The sequence below is a fragment of the Lithobates pipiens genome, unplaced genomic scaffold, assembly GCF_037356315.1.
Source record: "Lithobates pipiens isolate NorthernLeopardFrog02 unplaced genomic scaffold, aLitPip1_a1.2 Scaffold_18, whole genome shotgun sequence".
NCBI lineage: Eukaryota > Metazoa > Chordata > Amphibia > Anura > Ranidae > Lithobates > Lithobates pipiens.
The window spans coordinates 584,469,611-584,494,018 of NW_027507758.1; the positions used below are offsets into that span (position 1 = coordinate 584,469,611).

Consider the following 24,408-nt stretch of genomic DNA (forward strand, 5'->3'; position numbering starts at 1 on the left):
TTGGATGGGCCATTCTAGCAGCGTTATTTTCTTTCTTTGAAAACAATTGAGAGTTTCCTTGGCTTTGTGTTTGGGATCATTGTCTTGCTGAAATGTCCACCCTTGTTTCATCTTCATCATCCTGGTAGATGGCAGCAGATTTTTATCAAGAATGTCTTGTTACATTTTTCCATTCATTCGTCCTTCAATGATCTAAAGTTTGCTAGTACTGTATGCTGAAAAACAGCTCCACACCATGATGTTCCCACCTCCAAACTTCACCGTTGGTATGGTGTTTTTGAGGTGAGGTGCAATGCCATTTGACCTCCAAATATGGTGTGTATTATGGCATTATGGAGTTCAATTTTGGTCTCATTTGACCAGACTATATTCTCCCAGTATTTCACGGCTTTGTCTAAATGTTGTGCAACAAACCTTAAACAAGCTTCAACATGCTTTTTCTTCACCAAAGGAGTCTTGTGTGGTGAGCGTGCTTACAGGCCATGGCGGTTTAGTGCATTACTTATCATTTTGTTTGAAACAATTGTACCTGATAATTCCAGGTCTTTCTGAAGCTCAGTCTCCACAAGTGGTCCTTGGCTCTTGGACAACTCTTCTGATAATCTTTTTAATCTTCTGTCAGAAATCTCACGAGGAGCACCTGGTTGTGGCCGGTTAATGAGGAAATTATGTTCTTTACACTTCTGGATTATGGCCCCAACAGTGCTCAATGGAACATTTGGAAATTTCTTTTTAGAAATCCTTCTGCAACCAATGGCATCAGTATGTTTTGCAACGATAAGGTTGCAAATGTCTTGAGAGAGCTCTTTGCTTTTACCCATCATGAGATGTTTCTTGTGTGACACCTTGGTAATGAGACACTTTTTTATAGGCCATAAGTTGAGACTGAATCGGCTGATATTTGCACTGACAAGGTGCAGGATTGCGTTCTAATTACTAATAGATTTCAGCTGGTGTCTTGGCTTTCCATGCCTTTTTGCACCGCCCTTTCTTAATGTGTTCAATACTTTTTCTCTGTGTCATTCCATTTTTTTTTACACAAAATTTAATTTATGAACTTATTTCCTTTGGTTTATTTGTATGTATGCATTGCATGGGTTGTTACTGACACGTGGTGAAAATTTCATGTCAGTAGCACCTTTAGAAATTATTTACCTAGAAAAATGGTGATGTGTTCAATACTTATTTTACCCACTGTATATCTATAGGACAGGAAGTGAAGGTAAATCTGCTCTTGGGACACAGATGGCAGAAAATAGTTTGGGCTTTAGACATGCTTCAATAATTTAATTGTTTTGAGGTGAGATGGTACATTGATGATTGCTCCATTTAATTACAGTATGTATAAACAGTATTAAAAGCTTGGAAATTATATTTTAGAACAATGCTAAAAGTGTTTTATTAACTTTACTTCTTTTTTACAGCAAACTATTTTTATTATCAGTATGTTGATTGAATGCATTGACACGCCAGATCTAAATCTACAGTTGCTACAAAGCATTGAAAACATGTTTTCAACAATGGAGACTACATTTGAGAACTTCAGTATTGCCTATCCTGGTATTAATGTTTCCTGCACCGTTTTCAATCCTGATGGACTCAACGAGAGTAGCTCTATAGAGCTTTTGTCTGGGGCCACTGTGTCCCTGTCCACAGAAATATTAAAGAAAATTGATAAGTCTTCTGCGGGTGTCATTAATGTACTATCCATGATCTATGCACCAACTAATGGCAGCTTTAACCTCCCATATGACAGTTCTGATAACCTTTCTTATATTTTGGACAGTTTCATATGGACCAATGTGGCCATAGTAAATAACAAGAGTGAGCACTCTCTGAATATTTATATGAACTTCACATATAACGAAATCATGTCTAATGAGACTGCAGTATGTGTGTTTTGGAATATAAATACGAACAAATGGTCATCGAAGGGTTGTAATACTACAGTTATCGATGGTAGTACCCACTGTGCCTGTAATCACCTGACCTCCTTCTCAGTCCTAATGGCGGGCTATGAACCAGAAGAAAATCAGAACCTGGCTCTCTTGGATACTCTCACGAAGATTCTGCTTCCTGTCTCCATAGGATCTCTTCTGAATTGCATTGCCATAGAAATCTTTCTTCTTAAACAATCCAAGAGCTCTGTTGCTTTATACAGACATATTTGCATCATTCATATAGCTGTGTTTCTGTTAATTAGCAATGTCTCTTTCTTGGCGTCCAGCCTCTTTGATATCCTTTCACATCGCTTTTTGTGCAAAATACTCACCTTCGTTACTCATTTTTCTTTGTTGGCCTTCTTTTCCTGGACATTGGTGCAGGGCCTGTTTTTGGTGTGCCAATTACTTTTTGTCTTCCATCACTTCACCAAAAAAGAATTTTTGCTCCTTTCTGTCATACTTGGATATGGTTGTCCATCTGTTATAGCCTGTACCACTTTTTTGGTGTATTATCCTAATAAGTACCTGATGAGCAATGCCTGCTGGTTGGATAACAAAACTGGGGCCTTTCTGCTGTTCGCCATCCCTGCCATGGTAATTTTGGGTGGAAATATTCTCATCCTGGTGGTTGTGATTGCAAAAATCTTCAAGTCGTCAGTCTCTGAAGGGAAGAATGAGGATGACGAGGTGGTTGAGAAGCTGATGAAAGCAGTTTTGTTCTGCACGCCACAATTTGGATTGACTTGGGCTATTGGGATCCCCTTATACGTATACCCAAAGGCTGTATTCTTGCACTACCTATTTACCTTGCTCAACCCTCTCCAGGTAATCATCCAGAAAGATTAGCTTTTGTCATTTAAATATTTTTAATGTTACAGAACAGGGCCTACCAACTTTAATAGATGTCTGCCTAAAGCAAAGTTCCTAATTCATGTAAATACAATACATTAACACAAAGAATAATGCAAATCTGGATTTAAAGAAAACCTTTGGCCGTACAAAAGGGAGGGGAAGGAACAATGGTGGTGCTTCGTACATATCCCACCAAATGCTTTTTAAATGCTTATTGGTACATCAGCCAAACTTACTTTAGTCTAAAGATCAGCCTTACTAGTCAACAGTAAGACAGTACATACTAACATGTGTAAGTGCTGCTTTTTTACCTTCACTTTTTGATCACTAACTCATAAAATAGTAAAGCTCATCACTGGCAGCTCCCACATTTTATTTTGACAGGTGCCCTTTAACATTGTTCCAAAGAGAGTGTCAAAATATAAGAAAATGTCAGCTGATATAATGTAATGAAGCCTAATATAACAATACAGTGTCATAATTTGTATTTTATAGGGCTTTTTCCTTCTACTGTTTGGGTGTCTCCTGGATAAAAAGGTTAGTAATACTTTTGCAAAATACACCTTTGATATACTGTATGTATTCCATAGAGATATGTCGCAGTACCAGATCTCACCAGTAGTCAAAACTATACTGAGAAACTTGGAAGGAATGTATTACAGTTTCCACCTGGTGGTAAAATGTTGTATTGCACCTAAACTATGATTGTTACACCTTGTATTCCACAGTATTTGTAGGGTATCAATCTGCACACCTCACCCCCCCCCCCCCCCCCAAACCTGGGCAGAAAAGTGCAGGTTTATTGCAAAGCCTACCTTTTGTGCTTTTTAGAACTTCCCAAGGCTACACCTTTAATCTGTGAAACCAAGTGAGATAACTAGTGATTCTGGGTATTGAAGCTCAAAAGAGGGAAGAAGAAGAGAGTGGAGAAGAGTACAGGGTGAAAGAAGGAGGAAGGAGAGAAGTAGACAGGAGAAAAGAGAAAAGGAGTGGAGGACAAGAGGAGAGAAGACAAGGTATTCGTAGAAAAGAACAGGGGAGTGGAGGAAAAAAGGAGAGACGTAGGTTGACAGGACAGGAAGAAACAATAGAGAAGGGTAGGACAGGAACAGAGGAGAGGACAGGAAGAGAGAAGTAGAAAGATGAAGGGTGTAGAGAACAAGAGCGGAAAAAAGGATGGAAGAAGGGGGACACACCTCAACGTGATGACTCCGACACAAGCCTCCTGGATATCCCCATCGTAGCACTGCACTTGCACCACGGTAGGTGAGGGGGAGTGAGAGCCCCCAGATGACAGGATCTCCTTTCCCAATGGTCAGCTTGGTGGAGGTAAGCAGTGTGAGAGATAAGGGGGAAGATTGAACACAGATCCAGGGAGAGACCTCCGCTCCCCCTCCCCCCTGGTTATTTCTCTGCACAAAGAGGACTCTGAAGCAAAACTTACAAACGTGAGTACTATGGGCAGAGAAAACTGCTGGCTGAGACCTGATGGAGACAGGTAATCATATGAAACTGACATGATTTAAGTGTATCTCGCTTGGAAATGTCTGCAGTTTTTTTGGGGATCACGTATTTAAACAGTAACCAGCATAAGCACAAAAGTCAGAGAAGTGTGTCTGAAAGTTACCTTAATCATCCTTGATCAGTGTAAGTGGTGGAAGAACAAGAGAGGAGGGAATTCAGAGGACTGTGAAAGACCCCAGCCTCCCCCTCCCCCTCTTACTGCCTTTCATTTTACAAGAAGGGCTCTGGAATAAAACCTATAAAACCCACAAGTGTGAGTAAACTGCAGGCTGAGCACTGACAGAGGATGGGAATTATAGTAATGACCAGTGCTTAAAGTACATCCCCTTGGCAAGCGCCTGAAAATATCTGAAACTATATAGGTACTCGAATAATCATTAAAAATAAAAATAACATTTGAGAAGAGTATTCGGAATGCAATAAAAAGGAGCTACCACATTTATCTTGGATTGCGGAGCACAGACTGTCTTGCATTGAAAAGACTATTGACCCTACCCCACCAGATTGGGGAGTGGAGGATAAGATCAGAACCTCTATATGGTACTTCTTTATCTTTGGTTTTCTTCCCCCCCCCTTTTTTTTTTTGTGCCCGTGCTGATAGTCTGCTTATACCCTCCTGAGTTACTAGAGTTGCTGTGAATCTAAAGAACTACATAAGACTGTAAGAAGCAGCAAAACATAAGAATGTATGCGACTCATACACATGGAGGGGAAGCAAGAGCAGCATGAGTGAGGGGTAAGGTGAGTGAGGGTAGTGAGAGTAAGGCATATTATCAGAGGAAAAGAGTGGGTGAAGGCCAACTTATCAAAACGGTCCCCCTATACTGTCCTCTGCCCTTTCTCTCCTCGCTTCCCCCCTCTTTCTCAAATTTTTTTTCCCTGCCCCCCCCTTCCCCTCCCGGGTTTTAATACCGGGCTCTCTGGGCTTGACACATACCTGTCAAAGGCAATAACGGCCCCCCTTACTCCTCAGGTATCGCCACGCAAAGATACCAAAAGCGTCTGAGATCGATTAATAAGGGGGAAGGGAAGGATCATATCACAGAAAGACAAACACTATAGGAGCTAAATGGGGAGTAAAGGACCAAAGCGGGGTGGAAGCAAAACCCCAAAGGCAACAACAAGTACGATACAAATGTATATGACCCAGAGTGACACGCCTCAAACCAGCGGCCTGGGGAAGCAGCAAAGGGAGAGATCGGAAAAGAAAAAGGGGTCAGACAAGAAGATAGGGGAAACACCGGATCAGTCAGTGGAAGATATTTTAACAGAAAGTGAAGTGGACTCTAGCAGGGTAGAGGACTTAAACGTCTCGGCTGCAATTTTAACTAAGGGGGATATTCAAGAAATGTTTACAGGTATAGAGAAAACAATTAAATGTGAGATGAATCTGCTGCGAACAGACCTGGGACACCTGTTGACTAGAGTGGAATCAGCAGAGGATGGAGTGGTGAAACAGGCTAAAGAGCTGTCCAGGTTAAGGGAGCAACTGAAAATAGCTCAACAAAATCAAAGAACTATCCTGTATAGATTAGAAGATCAGGTAAATCGAGACAGAAGGTCTAATCTGAGAATACGTGCAGTCTATGAAGAAAAGAGAGAAGACCTGAAAGAAATGATAAAAAATATTTTCAATCCCCTGTTAGAGAGAGAACCAAGAGATTTTCCTAGGATTGAAAGAGTTCACCGGGTAGGAAAGATGACTAATATAGGAGGAGTCAGACCGAGAGATATCATCGTTCGGTTTAGATTTTTTGAAGACAAAGCAGAAATCTGGGCCAAATTGAGAGGAAAACCCCCATTACAGTATCAGGGATCAGATGTCCAGATATTTGCAGACCTGGCGTCTGAGACTCTGACAAGAAGAAGACTGTTGAAACCCCTTTTGATTAAGATGCAAGAACAAAAAATAAAGTATACGTGGGGGTTTCCAGCATGCTTGATCGGAATAAAGGAGGGGAGATCGGCTAGATTGAGATTCCCGGAGGACCTATCGGACTTCTGTGATAAATTGGACATTAGGCCCCCTGATCTACCGGGTTGGAGAGAAGAGGAGGTGGAAACTTAAGAAATAGACTAGGATATTAGAGCAATCCAGAGTTGCTAAAATATAGGGGGGGGGGGTGGTGGGGTGATGTGGTGATGCGGTGCTGTGGGGGGAGGGAGGGAGATTGGTGCAGGAGGCCAGTCGACCCCTACCTTAGTTTTTGGGGGGACGCACCAAGCTCCACCTTAGGCTAAGGGACTGTGGCTTGACATGATATCATGGGAGACCATGGGCCCAGGGGCTCATTTGGGGCCAAGGGGGGGAGGGGGAGGGGGGGAGAAAAAAAAGAAAGAAAAGAGGTCTGGTTAGAAAGCTCAGACAATAAAAACAATGGCTATTAATTTTTTATCATATAATGTGAAGGGGTTGAATAGTTTAAATAAGAGATTAAAAATTGTAAAAGAACTAAAACAATACGAGGCGGAGGTAATATTTTTACAAGAAACACATATCACCCACCATTCAAAGATTAGACTCTACTCCAAAGAATACCCGAGTTGGTTCTATGGAGATACAATAACAAATAGAGGGAGGGGAGTAGCAATTGGATCGCAAAGAAAATCCGCTTTGCCCTGGAGGATAGAAAGACGGACCCGGAGGGAAGATATCTCTTCCTAAAAGGAAAATTGGGTAATACAAGATGTACATTAGCTAACATATACTCACCGAATAAGAACCCAATAAAATACTTAATGGGAATTTTAGCTAAATTACAGGAATTTAGGGAAGGCCTGTTAATAGTGATGGGAGATATACATTTTTGTCTAGATCCGAAACTAGATAGTACGTCGGGTGCACAGGGGACAAGTGATTTACAATTAAAGAAGATAAAACAAAGATTAAAGAACTGTCAGCTGGTAGATGTTTGGAGGGTCCAACATCTGGAAGAGGCGGACTATACGTTTTACTCCCCTGTGCACGGGTCGTATTCTAGGATTGATTATATTTTTGTAGAACATAGAGCATTGGAAAGTGTTATAGAAACTAGTATAGAAGTAACTACATTATCTGATCACGCCCCTGTAAAGATGAAAATGTCGATCTCAGGTCTACATAGACAAGTCCTCCCGTGGCACTTAAACAAAGAACTAATTCAGGACAAAGAAGGGTATGTAATAGTACATAAAGAACTAGAACAGTATTTCTTATTAAACTGCACAGATGAGATCTCAGGACAAGCCCTGTGGGATGCCCATAAGGCATACACCCGAGGGATCTTGATAGCCTTAGGGTCAAGGAAAAAAAAAGAACGAAATATTCAGAAACAAAAACTGAGAGATGAAATTTTTAATATGGAGCAACAACATAAAAATAGTCCCACAGATAAAAAACTGTTTCAACAATTAGTGACCAAAAGGGAAGAATTACGAGAGCTAATGGAACAGGAAACCAAAAGAATCTATAATCAATTGGCCAAAGAAAGATATCAGGAAGGTAATAAACCTACTAAGTATTTAGCTAAAATGCTTCAAAAGAAAAAAAGCTATTAATTATATAGAGAAAATCCAAACAGAACACGGGGCAATGGTATATACAACAAAAGAAATAGCAGAATCATTTAGAATCTACTATAATCGACTCTATGCAGTAAAAAATAAGGAAAAGGAAAGGGAAAAAAGAGGAAAAACAAAAAGGAAAATAGATGAATACTTAAACAATGCTAGATTACCTACGATTACTGAAAACGAAAAAGAAAACTTAGAAAGCCCCATTACGGAGGAGGAAATAAATAAAGCATTGAGAGATTCAGCCCCCGGGAACAGCCCTGGACCCGACGGACTAACAATTTACTACTACAAAAAATTTAAAGATATTCTGATCCCTAGACTTTGTAAATACATGAATGGGTTAGGGCTAAATTATGAAATGAGCAAAGTGGCACTGACAGCTTCAATTACTGTAATCCAAAAAGAGGGAAAGGACAAGACTATGTGTTCCAGCTACAGACCGATATCGCTGTTGAATGCAGACACTAAATTATTTGCTAAAATATTAGCAGGAATTAAAACATTGATGAATTCACTGGTTCCTCCGGACCAGGTCGGGTTCGTAGCTGGGAGAGAAGGCAAGGACAATGGGGTGAGAACTCTCCTGTTGCTATCTCAGAGGGAGGAGACAGAATCCCCGGTCCTTCTACTGTCAACGGATGCTCAAAAGGCCTTCGATAGGGTGGACTGGGGATTTATGTTCCAGGCATTGGAAAAAATGGGAATTGGACCAAGGATGATCCAATGGATCAAAACATTATATTATCACCCTACAGCAACTATAAAGATAAATGGGTCTCTCTCCTTGCCCTTTGAGATGGAAAATGGGACTAGACAGGGGTGCCCTCTTTCCCCCCTTTTATTTGTATTATCGTTAGAGCCACTACTCTCTACGATTCGAAAAAACCCGGAAATTAAAGGAATTGAAGTGGAGAAAGAGGTACATAAATTGGCTGCCTTTGCAGACGACGTATTGTTCTATATTAGCTACCCTAAGAACACATTACCCAAGTTAAATAAGGCCCTGGAATATTATGGGGAATTGTCGAACTTTAAAATTAACCAAATAAAATCTGAAATCTTAAACATCAACCTTAGTAAACAAGAAGTACAACAGATCCAAAAAGAATGCAAATATACATGGAGTAAAGGGTTGAAATACCTAGGTATAAAACTGGCAAATTCCTTAAAGAAGATATATCAACTAAATTACATCCCACTATTAAACGAAATTAAAAAAGAACTTGGAAGACTTGATAATAGTCCATTATCATGGCTGGGACGAAGAAAGGCATTAAAGATGTTTATCCTCCCAAAGATCTTATACAAATTCCAGATGATGCCGATTGAAATCCCTGCTGGTTATTTTTCAAAGTTGAAATCCATATTGCTTAAATTTATTTGGAAGAATAAAAAACCAAGGATTTCCCATTCAATATTAAAACAGGGAAAAAAGCGAGGGGGGCTTGCAGTCCCGGATATATACAATTATTATAAGGCAATAGTGTTGTCTAGAATTGTCGATTGGGTGAGCGAGACAGGAAATGAGAAAAGGTGGATACACTTAGGGTCCGTTCACACAGGGGCAACTCCGATCCGACTTCAGGTCGCCCCTAGTCGCCTCAGGTCGGACAACATTTAAAAAGCAATGTAAGTGAATGAGAGCCGTCTTAATGCACACTACTGAAGTCGCTCCGACTTCAGAAAAGGTTCCTGTACTACTTCTATCCGACTTGTAGGCGACCGGTACCCATTGATTTCAATGGAGATCGCCTCCAAAGTGGGATCTCCGTCTATACGGAGGCGACTCTGACAGAATTATCAGCTCTCAAGAGGGCACTCCACGCCAAATTTATGAATAAAAATTTGGCGGGGGTTCCCCCTCCGAGAGCATACCAGGCCCTTAGGTCTGGTATGAATATTAAGGGGAACCCCCTACGCCGAAAAAAAAAACGGCGTGGGGGTCCCCCCCAGATCCATACCAGACCCTTATCCGAGCACGCTACCCGGCCGGCCAGGAAAGGGGGTGGGGACGAGCGGGCGGCCCCCCCTCCTGAGCCGTACCAGGCTGCGTGCCCTCAACATGGGGGGGTGGCTTGGGGGAGGGGGGGCGTGCGGCCCCCCCACCCCAAAGCACCTTGTCCCCATGTTGATGAGGACAAGGGCCTCTTCTCGACAACCCTGGCCGTTGGTTGTCGGGGTCTGCAGGCGGGGGGCTTATCGGAATCCGCAAGCCCCCTTTAATAAGGGGGCACCCGGATACCGGCCCCCCACCCGATGTGAATGAGTATGGGGTACAATGTACCCCTACCCATTCACCTGTGAAATAAAGTACAAAAAAAACACAACACAGGGTTAAAATATTTTATTGCACAGCTCCGGGGGTCTTCCGTCTTCGGGGGTCTTCTCGCCGGACTCTTCCGCTATCTTCTTGTAGCTCTTTTGCTAGCAGAGGAGTCCGGCTTTCTTCCTCCCCGCCGCCGGCCTCTTCTCCCGACTTCGGGGGTCTTGTCCCCCTCTTCGGTTCTTCTGCCGGGCCACCGCGCCTTCTTATAGCTCTTTTACAGGCGGTGGCCCGGTCTTCTGTCGCCGCCGCCTTCCGTTCTTCTTCTTCTTCTTCTTCTTCTTCTTCTTCTTCTTCTTCTTCTTCTTCTTCTTCTCCAGGAGATGTTGCCTCGACGATCTCTCCGGCCGGAATGCCAGAGCCGCGCTGCGCGGCCACTTATATAGGGACAAGGGGCGGTGTCACATGGCTTTATGTCACATGGGTTGGTGTCACATGGTGACCCCGCCCCTTACGATGTCATAGTCCCCATGTGACATCAACCCATGTGACCAACCCATGTGACATAAAGCCATGTGACACCGCTCCTTGTCCCTATATAAGTGGCAGCGGAGCGCGTCCCTGGCATTGTGGCCGGAGAGAGCGTCGAGTCAACATCTCCTGGAGAAGAAGAAGAAGAAGAAGAAGAACGGAAGGCGGCGGCGGCGGCGACAGAAGACCGGGCCACCGCCTGTAAAAGAGCTATAAGAAGGCGCGGTGGCCCGGCAGAAGAACCGAAGAGGGGGACAAGACCCCCGAAGTCGGGAGAAGAGGCCGGCGGCGGGGAGGAAGAAAGCCGGACTCCTCCGCTAGCAAAAGAGCTACAAGAAGATAGCGAAGGAGTCCGGCGAGAAGACCCCCGAAGACGGAAGACCCCCGGAGCTGTGCAATAAAACATTTTAACCCTGTGTTGTGTTTTTTTTGTACTTTATTTCACAGGTGAATGGGTAGGGGTACATTGTACCCCATACTCATTCACATAGGGTGGGGGGCCGGTATCCGGGGGCCCCCTTATTAAAGGGGGCTCGCGGATTCCGATAAGCCCCCCGCCCGCAGACCCCGACAACCAACGGCTAGGGTTGTCGGGAAGAGGCCCTTGTCCCCATCAACATGGGGACAAGGTGCTTTGGGGTGGGGGGCCGCACGCCCCCCCTCCCCCAAGGAACCCCCCCATGTTGAGGGCACGCAGCCTGATATGGCTCAGGAGGGGGGGGCGCCCGCTCGTCCCCACCCCCTTTCCTGGCCGGCCGGGTAGCGTGCTCGGATAAGGGTCTGGTATGGATCTGGGGGGGACCCCCACGCCGTTTTTTTTTGGCGTAGGGGGTTCCCCTTAATATTCATACCAGACCTAAGGGCCTGGTATGCTCTTGGAGGGGGAACCCACGCCAAATTTTTATTCATAAATTTGGCCCGGAGTGCCCTCTTGAGAGCTCATTCTCTGATTGGCCGCTGCAAAAGTCGCCTGGCCTGGGGCGACTTGTAAGTCGCGTTGAAGTCATCACAAGTCGTGTTGAAGTCGTCCCAAGTCGCGCTGTGATCTCAACTCAAGTCGTGTCCAAGTTGCCTGACTCAAGTCGCCTACAAGTCGTGTTGCCCCTGTGTGAACGGACCCTTAGAATACACATATAGTAAGGCACAATTAGATAAAATAGTATGGAACCCTCCAAAATTCAGGGTTTTGGATGCGAACACAAATGAGCTGACACGAATAGCATTAGAAATTTGGGATGGGGTGTACAAAAAATTAAATGGGCACTTTAATTCACCGTTTATAGCACTGAAGGAAAATGAGTTTTTTCCCCCCGGAAAAAGGAAATAGGAGGTAATTGGATAAAAAAAGAAAAAATACAAATAAAAGATATTATGAAAGAAGGGAAACTTATAACACTAAGGGAATTAGCACAGAAGGGCTTAATGGGAATGTGCGAATGGCGGTATCTCCAGCTGGCCCATTTTATTGGAAGCTTACCTCAACCAATAAGATCTGGAGAGGAGCCTACCATGCTGGAGCGACTCTGTACAACAGACAACTCTAAAGGAATTGTATCCAGGATGTATGGACTGCTGATGTCGGTGGGAGAGCTGGAGACCCCGCCATATATCAAAAAGTGGGAAAAGGAATTAGGAACACAGAGGGATAAAGACACAATAAGCAAAATTTTAAGATTAACACATTGCTCGGCAATAGACAGTAAAACAGCCGAAATGAACTATAAGTGCCTAACTAGATGGTACAACACGCTGGATAAGACTGCAAAATACCAACAGGGAAGATCGGCAGAATGTTGGAGGGGCTGTAAAACCACAGGCACAATGGCACATCTATGGTGGGGATGCCCAAAAATCTAAATTTATTTGGGTAAGATCTTGCAAAAGATAAGAGAAATAACTAAAATAAGCGTGAAGGTGGATCCTTGGATTGTACTTCTCCACGGAACAAAGAGTAACGAAAAACAATATCAAGAAACTATTATCCCACACCTCCTTAATGCAGCGAAGAAATTGATCCCTAAAAAGTGGCAGGAGGTGGAAAGTCCAACGATGTGGGAGTGGGTAGATGCAGTTGAAGAGGTATATAAGATGGAAAAGTTGAGTAGTGGAGAAAACAATAAAAGAGAAGCAGTAATAAAAAAATGGGAATGTTGGAAAGATTTTAAGAAGGACTGGAGTTACGCAGAATATTTAAGACCATAGTAGACCAATATGGGAGGAGGATAGGAGGAGATGGGGAAAACGCTGACATTTAGCTGGGGAAAAGAGGGGGGGGATGGGTAATAGAAGGGAAATAATAAAGAGGTGTACGATGAATAAAAGATATGAATTTAATAAGGGAAAAAGATCTATTTTAATAGTTATTGATAATTTTTGATATATATTGAGATGCTACAATGATGTGAAGATGAAGGGAGACAGTGATGAACGAAAAGTTGATTTACGTCCCTCTGGAGAATTACGCTGACGTAGCGAAAAAAAAAAAAAGGATGGAAGAAGGGAGGAGAGAGGAAAGCAGAAGAAGGGAGGTAAGAAGTAACCCAGGGAAGCAAGAATATAAACAGGTAGAAGAGAAAAACAGAGAAGAGGGAAGGAAAGGAGAGGGGAAGGAAAGAAGAGGATAGCTAAAGAGTTAAAGATTGTGAAGGAGAGCACAGGAGGACAGAAGAAGGGAAGTGAGAAAAGACCAGGAATATAAAAAAAATGTAAGGGAAGAGAAGACTGGAGAAGGGAAGCACCTTCTTCACCTCCCATGCCTCCCAGTACCGACTCCACCAGTGAAGTAGAGCCCATGCAGTGTGGCTGCACACATCTCTCTACAGAGGAGAGGGTCTTTAGGAGGAGGGAGAGATTGTGCCTTTATTGTGGCCTGGCAGGTCACTTATTGAAGTCTTGTCCTCCCCGTCCAGCAGAACGCCCCAAGCTGAGGGACAGACCTTAGGTGACATTGTTGTGTCCCCAGCTATCCTGGAGCATAAGTCTCTAGTTCCGGATACCCTTTCTTGGTGTGAGTCGATCATCAATACACAGGCTCTAATCGATTCTGGGGCTGCATGCTTGTTCGTAGATAGCGCCTTTGTGTCTAAGCACTCTGTTCCGCTGCAGCTTTGTGCCACTCCACATGCCATTAAGGCTATCGATGGGAGACCTTTACATGTTTTCAGAAAGTGGTTAAGGTCTTGTGCATGTCTTCACTCTCCTCTTTGCCAAAAGAGTACTGCACATTTAGCGATGTCTTTGACAAGGGTCAAACCGGTATTTTGCCTCCACACCGATCGTATGATTGTGCAATTGACCTTCAACCTGGTGCCATGCCTCCTCATGGCCAGATCTACCCTTTGTCTGTCTTGGAGGATAAAACCATGGAGGATTATGTTGCTAATTCACTTTCTTGGGGTTTATTAGCAAATCCTCGTCTCCTGCCAGTGCTGGCTTCTTCTTTGTGAAAAAGAGTGGTGAACTGAGACCTGGTATCGATTATAGGGGTCTCAGTTGCATCACGCGATTAAGAATGCTTATCTGATCCCATTGGTTTTGGAATTATTTGACCACCTCAAGGGAGCAACAGTTTTCACTAAGCGTGATTTGAGAGAGGCATACGATCTTGTGAGGATTAAGGAGGGCGACGAATGGAAAACTGCATTTTAATAGTATACTAGGACTGTACATTAGGGAATACCTCGTAATGCCGTTTGGTCTCTGCAATGCTCCTGCAGTTTTTAAGGAATTCATCATGTCCTCTGAGATATGTTGCAGCAATATATCCTGATGATATTTTGATATATTCAAAAACCCTAGAGTGCCACCACACAGACTTTTCTTGTGTGCTACAGAGGTTAAGAGATAAAATCTGTATTGTACGTTGGAAAAGTACGAGTTCCATCATGAACAGGCAAAGGCATCTCTAGAGGGTGGCTTCTGGGGCTATAGCATCGAATCTGGGGCCCATAGCCCCGAGTCTCTTACTAGGTGCAGTGGCCAGGGCTGGACTGGCCTACTGGGATAGCAGCAAGGCCGCCTGCCCTAGGGCAGCTTTGAAGACAGCAGCACACGTAAAACATATGGTTGCAGGCCCAGGCCAAGATGTCAACTTCGCATGCTCCACTCGAGAAAGCCAGTACAAGCTCGGCCCTTTTCGGGAATGCGGGCGCATGCACAGTGACGTAATGGGTGGTGCCATTTTTAAATGTAAAGCAGAAGTGTCACCTCTGTGAAGTTTCGGCAGTGTCGCATGCTTCTCATAATGGCCGGGGTGGACCCCTCTGCAGCCTCTGACTACCTCCTGTTATTGCTCTTCTGCACCATGTCTGCAGGCTCTGATTATCTCCCCCTGCACCATGTCCGCAGCCTCTGATCATCTCCTCCTGCACCATGTCTGCATATACACCCACACACACACATATATTATATGCATGTGTATGCCCGCCCGAGTATATGACTTTCTTTACTTCGCTGCTATGGTCTCTAGCCCCAGATCTTTTTTAGACCTAGCAACGCTCCTGTGAACAGGTTACATTTCTTGGTTATGTAATTTTTACTGCCGGTTTGTTGATGGACCCAGAGAAACTATCTGCAGTTCTACAGTAGCCTCGACCCGTAGGTCTATGTCTGCTACAACATTTTCTTGGCTTTGCCAATTATTATGGGAAATGTATTTATAATTTCTCTTCTCTGGTCAAACCCCTGACTGATATGACCAGGAAGGACGGAAACCCACAGAATTGGTCTCTGGATTCCATTGCAAACTTTGAGTCTCTCAAGGCTGAATTGGTTGCAGCTCCTGTGCTGGCACATCCTGATCCCACGTTACCCTTCATTCTTGAGGTTGATGTGTCTGAGACTGGAGTAGGCACCCTTCTGTCTCAACGCTGTACCTCTGAGAGCGCTATGCATCCTTGTGGCTACTTTTCTAAGAAATTTTCTCCTGCAGAATGCAATTACAAGATTGGGGACAGAGAATTGTTAGCTATCATTTCAGCTCATGACCTTGTGACTGCTGCCTTGTCCCCGGGAATCTCCGTGCTGCTTTGCTGCAGATTTATCATTCTCCCAAGACAGCTGGTCATCCAGGGAAGAATCAACTCAACTGGTCTATTTCTTAACAATTCTGGTGGCCTAGTCTCTGCACTGATGTAACCACCTTCATAGCTGCTTGTTCTGTGTGTGCTCAGAGTAAAACACCTCAACACCTTCCAATGAGCCTCCTACAACCCATACCCAATGGGGAGAGGCCTTGGACCTATTTGTCTATGAATTTTATTGTTACCCAACTCCTCAGGGCAACACAGTTATTCTTATGGTGGTTGACTGGTTCTCGAAGATGTGTCATTGTATTCCTCTTAAGAAGTTGCCTACATCCAAAGAACTGGAGTCCTTTTTTGCTCGGGTGAGCTTCCATTTACATGGGCTACCTAAGGTTATCATCTAGGAAAGGGGTAGCCAGTTTGTGTCCAGGTTTTGACTAGCCGTTTGTGCACAGTTGGGAATTTCTTTCTCCTTGGCATTTCATCTGCAGTCCAATGAGGCTGTAAAACGAGGCAACCAAGCCATAGGGCAGATTCTACATTGCTATATTTCATAACAACTGGTCAGACCTCTTACCTTAGGTGGAGTTTGCTCACAATATTGAAATCAATGGCACTTCCCGATTGTCTCAGTTTTTTTAGGCGAATTATGGGTTCCAGCCATCCATGTTGTCTGACACATTTGTGCCTTAAAAAATTCCTGCATTAGAGGAACATCTCCGTGATCTCTGTTCCATTTGGGTGCTGGTCCAAGAGTCCTTGCGATGTGCCAGTGATAGGTAACACTCCATGGTTCAAGTTGAGAAACATGAGGAGTATGATTGATACAATCTATCATTATAGGTCTCATGGGCGCATACAGTACTTTGTTCCCCTGAAGAGCTTATGGTCCGGAGGAACGCTCTTGGGTCGCCTCCTCGGATGTAAATGCTCCTGCCCTCCTCTGTACTTTCCATAGATGTTTCCCCGCCAAACCTAGCCTCTCAGAGGAGGAGGGAATACTGTCAGAGCTGGGCTCTTAGCAGCTCTCCTCTCTGTGCTCAGGCTGCTCAGCTGTCCGATAATTGTCAGCACTCATTGTTCCACAGTGGCTCACCTGGCTATAATTACCTGCTCATCAGTCTTGCCTACAGCCAGCCAACCCCTTCTGCTATTTTAAACTGCCTTGTTCATTCCTTTCGTGTACGCCTGGTCAACATATCTGGAGTGTCTCTGCTGTGTTCCTGTGTGAAGACTTTGCCTGCCTGACATGTCTTCTGGTTCCTAATTTTCTTTCTTCTGCCTCCGACTATGCTGGTTTCTGGTCTGATTACTGGCTCATCTGATTTACCCATCTTGGCTTCTGATCCCTGGCTATGTTTTGACTATGTTTACTATCTGTACCATTTTACCATTATATTAAAGGTGTGATTTTTACTGTATTTTCTGTCTCAGTCTGATTCATGGTTCCGGGGAGAGATGGAAGAATAAAAGGAGAGGGAGAATGAAGGCAAGGAAAAAGAAAGGAGGTGGGAGGAAAGGGAAACATGATAGAATACATAAACATTTGTTGTTATATTTATTAATATAGATATTGAGAAAAAGAAATAGAGATGTTTTACAGATGTTTGATAAACAGATCAATAGATAATCACTATATATTTTTTCCCTTTTATATTTCAGGTCATTGATGCCCTAAAAGGCATTTTCAAAAAAAAACCCTCCCCAAACAGTCTGGTAAGGAAGATTACAAACCTGAACCTTCCGATGGCAGATCCCATTTCTTCTTACTTTGTTCTATGGAGATTAACCAAAATTGTATAGTATTATTAAAGAGAAAATCATTCAGGCTGGGTTTTTCTTCGCATCCAATTCACATGACAGGAGAGTGTGACTGGCTTGCAATGGAGCCGATTCACACAGATCGTGTGTGTCTTTGGCTCAGTTTCAGGTCTGAATTCAGGCAAAATATCGGAACTGATTCATCCCTGAAATGTGGAACAGGGAGGCACCGGACCCCCTGCTGTGAGCAGCTCCACACATAGTGTGAACCCACCATCACTCTCAGCAGATCATATAAGGAACCAGTAACACATAATGGCAGTGATGGGACAAGGTCCACTGGGACCCAAAGCAAGGATGCCAAAGCGAGATCTTTAATTTGGTGCTACAAAAACTAACATGAATTTAAAATGGTGCTAAAAACATTTTAGGGAACAAATTAAAGTGGAGCTCCACCCAAGAGGAGAAGCTCCACATGTTTGCTTCCCCCCCTACGCTGCCACATTTGGCACCTTTCTGGGGAGGGGGAGCTGGTACCTGTTTTTGACAGGTACCCCTCCCCACTGCCGGGTGACCTTACCACAGAGAGGTTCTTTGGAAGTTCAGCCCTTTTCTCCTGGGCAAAAATGTTTGCTCAGGGTCCAATCAATATTAAAGATGGCCCTAAAAACAATAGTAGCTTTTATTCATAAGGAAAAGCAGAGCAGTATCCGATCTGCCAAACTGATGGCTCAGTCCTGTAGATTACACAGGGAGAACGTGTCTCTCCCTGTATATTCATCATAGCTCTCTGAGAGTCAGGCATGGTGATCTGTTTATCAGGAGCATGCAGAGCTCCAGATACAGAGCAGGCAGCTGTCACACTGACAGGCTATTTATCACCTCCCCAGCCACTTTCTGGACATTCCTCTCCAGGGATTAGCCAGGCCATGATAAATATTCAGGCTGGTCATTTGAATCTCCCTACCTATGTTCTAGAAACTTCTTCCAGAGGCAGGGGAAGCAATTAAACTCAAATCATGTGAAACACTGAAAGGACCAGAACAAACACCTTGACTGCAGAAAGAGATAAAAATGAAATGTGCCTAACATCCTACAATAGGAAGGTACTCTATCTGTATGGGATCTTTGAGTTAATCTTTGGAAACAAAATATAGGCATATGAAATGATTGTTTCTATGAAAATCAGTACAACAACATTTTAAGGCATGGGTGCTCAACCTGTGGCCCTCCAGCTCTTGCAGAACTACAATTCCTATGAGGGCATTGCATGCTGCTGACAGTTACAAGCATGACTCCCAAAGGCAGAGGCATTATGAGACTTGTAGTTCTGCAACAGCTGGAGGGCCACAGGTTGAGCATCCATGTTTTAAGGGGTTAGTACTACCAAATGGGACTTGCTATACACGTATTCATTATGTTTTATTGACAGAAAACTAATTTTTCTTTAAGGGAGAAACACAGACCAGCACTACCTGAAGCAAGTTTTATTCGGTGCGTAACGCTTGATTGATGTTACATCTTTAACTGCTTGCCTACTGGAAAAAAAATTTACATTTTCAAATACATGTTAATATCAGCATCTTTTTGCTAGAAAATGACTTAGAACCCTCAACATTATATATTTTCTGAAAGCAGAGACCCTGGAGAATAAAATGGTGGCTGTTGCAATTTTTTTGCGCAGCTATTTATCAAATGCAAATTTTCAGGAACAAAAAAAAATACCTAAATGAAGTGTAGTGCACACAAACACAATATCATGCCAAATTTTCTTGTAAAGTATACAATATTATGCTGTGCTGAGTAAGCAGATACCAAACATGTCAAAGAGGTAAAATTGCGCATGCCTGTGAAACGGCAAAAACAAACGGTACCTAAAACTGTCTATAGGCTTTTGTTAAAAGCCTTTACAGGTTATCAGTTTAGAGTTGAATGTGTGTATAGCACTACAATTTTTGCTTCACTCTGACGTTCATGGTGATACCTCACTTGTGGTGCAATCACGATTTCCATATGCATGCTTTATCTATTTGCATATTTGCATCTACATTATCTCACAAAAGTAAGTACACCCCTCATATTTTTGTAAATATTTTATTATATCTTTTCATGTGACAACACTAAAGAAATGATACTTTGCTACAATGTAAAGTAGTGAGCATACAGCTTGTATAACAGTGTAAATTTGCTGTCCCCTCAAAATAACTCAACACACAATGTCTAAACCTCTGGCAACAAAAGTTAGTACACCCGTAAGTGAAAATGTCCAAATTTGGCCCAAAATGTAATTATTTTGTGTGACCACCATTATTTTCCAGCACTGCCTTAACCCTCTTGGAAAGGAGTTCATCAGAGCTTCACAGGTTGCCACTGGAGTCCTCTTCCACTCCTCCATGATGACATCACGGAGCTGGGGGAAGTTAGAGATCTTGCTCTCCTCCACCTTTCGTTTGAGGATGCCCCACAGATGCTCAATAGGGTTTAGGTCTGGAGACATGCTTGGCCAGTCCATCACCTTTACCCTCAGCTTCTTTAGCAAAGCAATTGACGTCTAGGAGATGTGTTTGGGGTCGTTATGTTGGAATACTGCCCTGCGGCCCAGTCTCCGAAGGGAGAGGATCATGCTCTGCTTCAGTATGTCACAGTACCTGTTGGCATTCATGGTTCCCTCAATAAACTTTAGCTCCCCAGTGCCGGCAGCACTCATGCAGACCCAGACCATGACACCCCCACCACCATGCTTGACTGTAGGCAAAACACACTTGTCTTTGTACTCCTCACCTGGTTACCATCACACAATCTGAACAAAATAAGTTTATCTTGGTCTCATCAGACCACAGGACATTTTTCCAGTGATCCATGTCCTTAGTCTGCTTGTCTTCAGCAAAATGCTTGCGGGTTTTCTTGTGCATCATCTTTAGAAGAAGCTTCCTTCTGGGACGACACCCATGCAGACCAATTTGATGCAGTGTGCGGCGTATGGTCTGAGCACTGACATGCTGACCCCCCACACCTTCAACCTCTACAGCAATGCTGGCAGCACTCATACATCTATTCCTGAAAAGACAACCTCTGAATATGACTGAGCATGTGCACTCAACTTCTTTGGTCGACCGTGGCAAGGCCTGTTCTGAGTGGAACTTGTCCTGTTACATCACTGTATGGTCTTGGCCACTGTGCTGCAGCTCATTTTCAGGGTTTTGGCAATTCTTTTTTTCAGATCCTCAGAGTTCTTTGCCATGAGGTGCCATGTTAAACTTCCAGTGACCAGTGTGAGAGAGTGAGAGTGATAACACCAAATTTAACACATCTGCTCCCCATTCAAACCTGAGACCTTGTAACACTAACGAGTCACATGACCCTGGGGAGGGAAAATGGCTAATTGGGCACAATTTGGACATTTTCTTTAACATATTTTTATTAACATGCAATAGAACGGATACACAGTACAGAATACAAGTTGGTGTGCAGTATTTTGAACAGGTTAATGGCAGTTTAACAAGAGCGATACATCAGTAACGGGTGTCAGAACCCGAACAGCAAAACAAGGTGACAACAAAAGGATTCAGCTTAGGGCAAGTGCACATCATATATTAGGTAGAGAAGGCCTTAGGCATGGAGTTGCACAGAGAAGGGTATCGGTGCCTTCCCCAGAGGGAAGTTTAGTCCCGAGTAGGGATCCTGGTACTGCGTAGTGAATGGTTTTTAACAAAGGTGGGTGAGGAGGAGAGAAAAGAAGAAGTGAGTAAGGAAAGAAAGGAGTAGGAGGGGTAGGGAAGGGGAGAGATTATACAGGGGGAAAGGGGAAAGTCGGCGAGCCCGCACGGGTCCAAGGGCCTAGGACCAGTAGTGGGTTAGGTGATAGTGGATCGTCTGTTTCAATATTCCAATGAGGCTAAGTCTAGGTCAAGGGGCACAAAGTGGTCTACCCACGGTTGCCAGATTCTATTATGTTGGGGAGGCGGTCAAGGATTTTGGCTTCGATCCTGCAGTGAATCATGGCCTGCGTTACCCTGCTCCTGACTGCGGGCAAAGGCAGGGACGTTGTCTTCCAGGCCTGTGCAATGGTTTGTTTGGCCGCCGTGGTGAGTTGGAGGAAGAGCTTCAGTTGGTTGCGAGTACAGTGTTTGGGTGTCATGTTGAGTAAAGCAAGAGTAGGGTCCGGTTGTAGTGTGAGCTTTAGTAGTGTCAATGCCATTTGGAACACTGCGGCCCAGAATTGCTGGACTATCGGGCATGTCCACCAAACATGTAGGTGGATGCCCACCTCGGTACAGCCCCTAAAACATAGTGCTGAGTAGCCCGGAACGTATCTAGCTATTCTAGCTGGGACTAGGTACCAATGCATTAGAACCTTAAAATTAGCCTCGGAGGCAACAACATTTTGGGTGGCATTCTTAGTATTAGTCCAAATCTCCTTCCAGGCCTCGGTGTCCAAATCTATAGCGAGGTCAGTCGACCGTCGCGTATGCCAGAGGAGAGGATGGAGGGAGTGTAAAGTGAGCATATAATTGTGAAATAATGCCTGGAGCGTGTGGGTCTGAATCGCATATCTTTTCGTAGAATGACATATGATTCAAGACGGGATTGGGCTTAGGTAGTGATTGTAGAAAGTGTAGGATTTGAAGGTAACGAAAGCATTCCTTGCGCGGAATGTGGTATTGAGCGTGGAGGTCTGGGAAAGCCTTTGGTAAACCACCCTTCAGAAGATCTGAGACCTTGTCCACGCCAGGGCTTGGGACCAGGCAGTGAATAGGCCCGGCTTCCGAGAAAACGGGGGGGAAAGCGGGTTACCAAACAGAGAGAGTAGGGGGGTATGAGCGGATTTAAGCGGAGAGGATTTTCGGGCTAGGTCCCAAATTTTCAGGGAGTGAAGTGTAACAGGGTTGGTGAGTGCGCCTCTCCGGGAGGGGGGCAACCAGAGGAGATTTGAAATAGTTACCGGGTGGGCGTCCATAGCCTCGAGACTAACCCACAAGGGGACTTCTGATTTAGCGTGGTAAAGGGCGATTTGGGCTAACTGAGCCGCTCGGAAATAGTGAGAGAAATTGGGCACGCCTAAGCCGCCCTGTGTCTTGTGGTGGAAGAGTATGGTTTTAGAAATTCTGGGTCTAGTGGGTCCCCAAATATACTTAAGTGCTTTATTCTGTATGATACAATGACAATATGGGGGAACCGCAATAGGCAGGACCCTATAAAGGTAGAGCAATTTCGGTAGCATTGACATCTTAACTGCTGTTATTCTACCCAGCCACGAGACACAAATCGGTTGCCGTGACGCTAAAATATTTGCAAATTTTCTGAGTAGAGGAAGATAGTTAGATCAGAAGAGAGAAGACGGGTCACTTGTCAGTTGGATGCCCAGGTAAGGTATTGAGGTCGAGGACCATAAAAAAGGGTAGTTAACTTGTAGGCGTTTAAATTCGTCCGTTGGCAGGGAGACATTGAGAGCTCTGGATTTGGCATGAATAACTTATAAACCCGATACTTTGGCAAACCTATCCAAAAGTTTACAAAGATTAGGTAATGTAGTGTGGGGGGTGGTAATAAAAAGCAGGGCATCATCAGCGAACAGGCATAGTTTATGCAGGGTCGAGGCTATTTCGAGGCCACATATATCGGGGTGTGCTCTAATCAGCGCAGCTAGGGGTTCTATTGCTAATGCAAATAAAATGGGGGAGAGGGGGCATCCCTGCCTCGTCCCCCGTTGGATGGGAAAGGCCACTGGGCGCGAACCCGCATATCTGACGTAGGCTTGGGGATGAGCGTACAGGGCGTCTATCCAGCGGAGGAAATGGGGGCCAAAACCCCAGCGTTGTAGGATGTAATGAAGGTAATGCCAGGAAACTGTATCAAACGCTTTGCGTATATATCAAGGGAGAGCAAGTGCATGGGGATGTTTCTAGTTTTCGCTATATGTTGGAGGAGAATCACACGTCGGATATTGTCACTAGCCTGCCTCTGGGGGATGAACCCAACCTGATCTTTATGTACAAGCCTGCCTATGAGCGGGTTTAAACGAAGCGCCAGGACCTTGGCCAAGATCTTGACGTCAATGTTGAGCAATGAAATCGGTCTGAAATTGGACCAGATTGTGTTGTCAGAGTTGGGTTTAGGGATCATTGTGATAATGGCTGTCAGGGTGTCCCTGCCAAGGGAGTGATCCTGTAGAATGGAGTTAAGAGTTAGTAAGGAGAGGGGCTAGTGTATCAGCAAATTTTCAGTAGTACGATGCCGGTAAACCACCAGGTCCCGGGCATTTGTGCGGTTTAAGGGATTTGATAGCTGTAAGAACTTCAGCCAACGTAATTGGAGCTTCAATTAAGTCATGATTTGCGGAGGATAACTGGGGGAGCTGCAAAGGTTGAAACAAGGCGTCAGCTTGGGAGCTAGAAAAGGGGGTTTTGGCTTCATAAAGCCTGGATAGTTGGGTGCTAAATTCAGTGAGAATTTTGGAGGGGTTGCTAGTGGGTCCCTCTTTCGCTATTCGAAGTCTAATAGGTTTGTGAGATTTCTCTGGGTTTCTTAGGCGCATAGCCAGGAAGGTATCAAGCTTGTTGGCTTTGGTATAGGTAGTGTGGGAGGATTTGCGGACTTGTTTGTCAGCCTCTTCAGTCAGAAGCAGGTCTAACTCCAATCTTGTCTTTTCGAGAGTCAGCCTGTTTATCTCTGAGGGGTTGGATTGGAACCGAAGGAAGTGTTGTTGGAGGGAAGCTTCTAGTTGGCGGGACCTCATCTGTCTGTCCCTTTTTAAGGTGTGAGGCGACAGAGATACAGGTGCCCCTAATGACCGGCTTGTGCGCCTCCCAAAGGAGGGTAGGGGCTATACCCGGGGTATTGTTGTGGGTAAGATAGTCAGTAAGGGCTACCTGAATATCTAGGCAATAAGACTGATTGGAGAGGAGGGTTTCGTTCATACTCCACTCCCTATCTGTGGTCGGTGGCAGAATAGAGG

The 24,408-nt window shown here is 44.4% G+C and overlaps 1 protein-coding gene and 1 long non-coding RNA gene across 2 annotated transcripts in view; both read left to right on the forward strand.

The window, feature by feature from the left end:
* Positions 1-1,432: 1,432 nt before the first annotated feature.
* Positions 1,433-2,789, forward strand: LOC143986783 (adhesion G-protein coupled receptor F1-like). The gene has a single exon (XM_077485189.1). The coding sequence runs from the start codon at positions 1,446-1,448 to the stop codon at positions 2,787-2,789; it is 1,344 nt and encodes a 447-aa protein (XP_077341315.1). The 5' UTR covers positions 1,433-1,445.
* Positions 2,790-3,288: 499 nt separating this feature from the next.
* The window catches only part of LOC143989114 (uncharacterized), a 41,067-nt gene continuing 19,947 nt past the window's right edge, over positions 3,289-24,408 (forward strand). The window contains exons 1-3 of the long non-coding RNA XR_013276979.1: positions 3,289-3,332; positions 17,355-17,408; positions 18,906-18,947. This is a non-coding gene — a long non-coding RNA (uncharacterized LOC143989114). The remainder of the gene's footprint in view (positions 3,333-17,354; positions 17,409-18,905; positions 18,948-24,408) is intronic.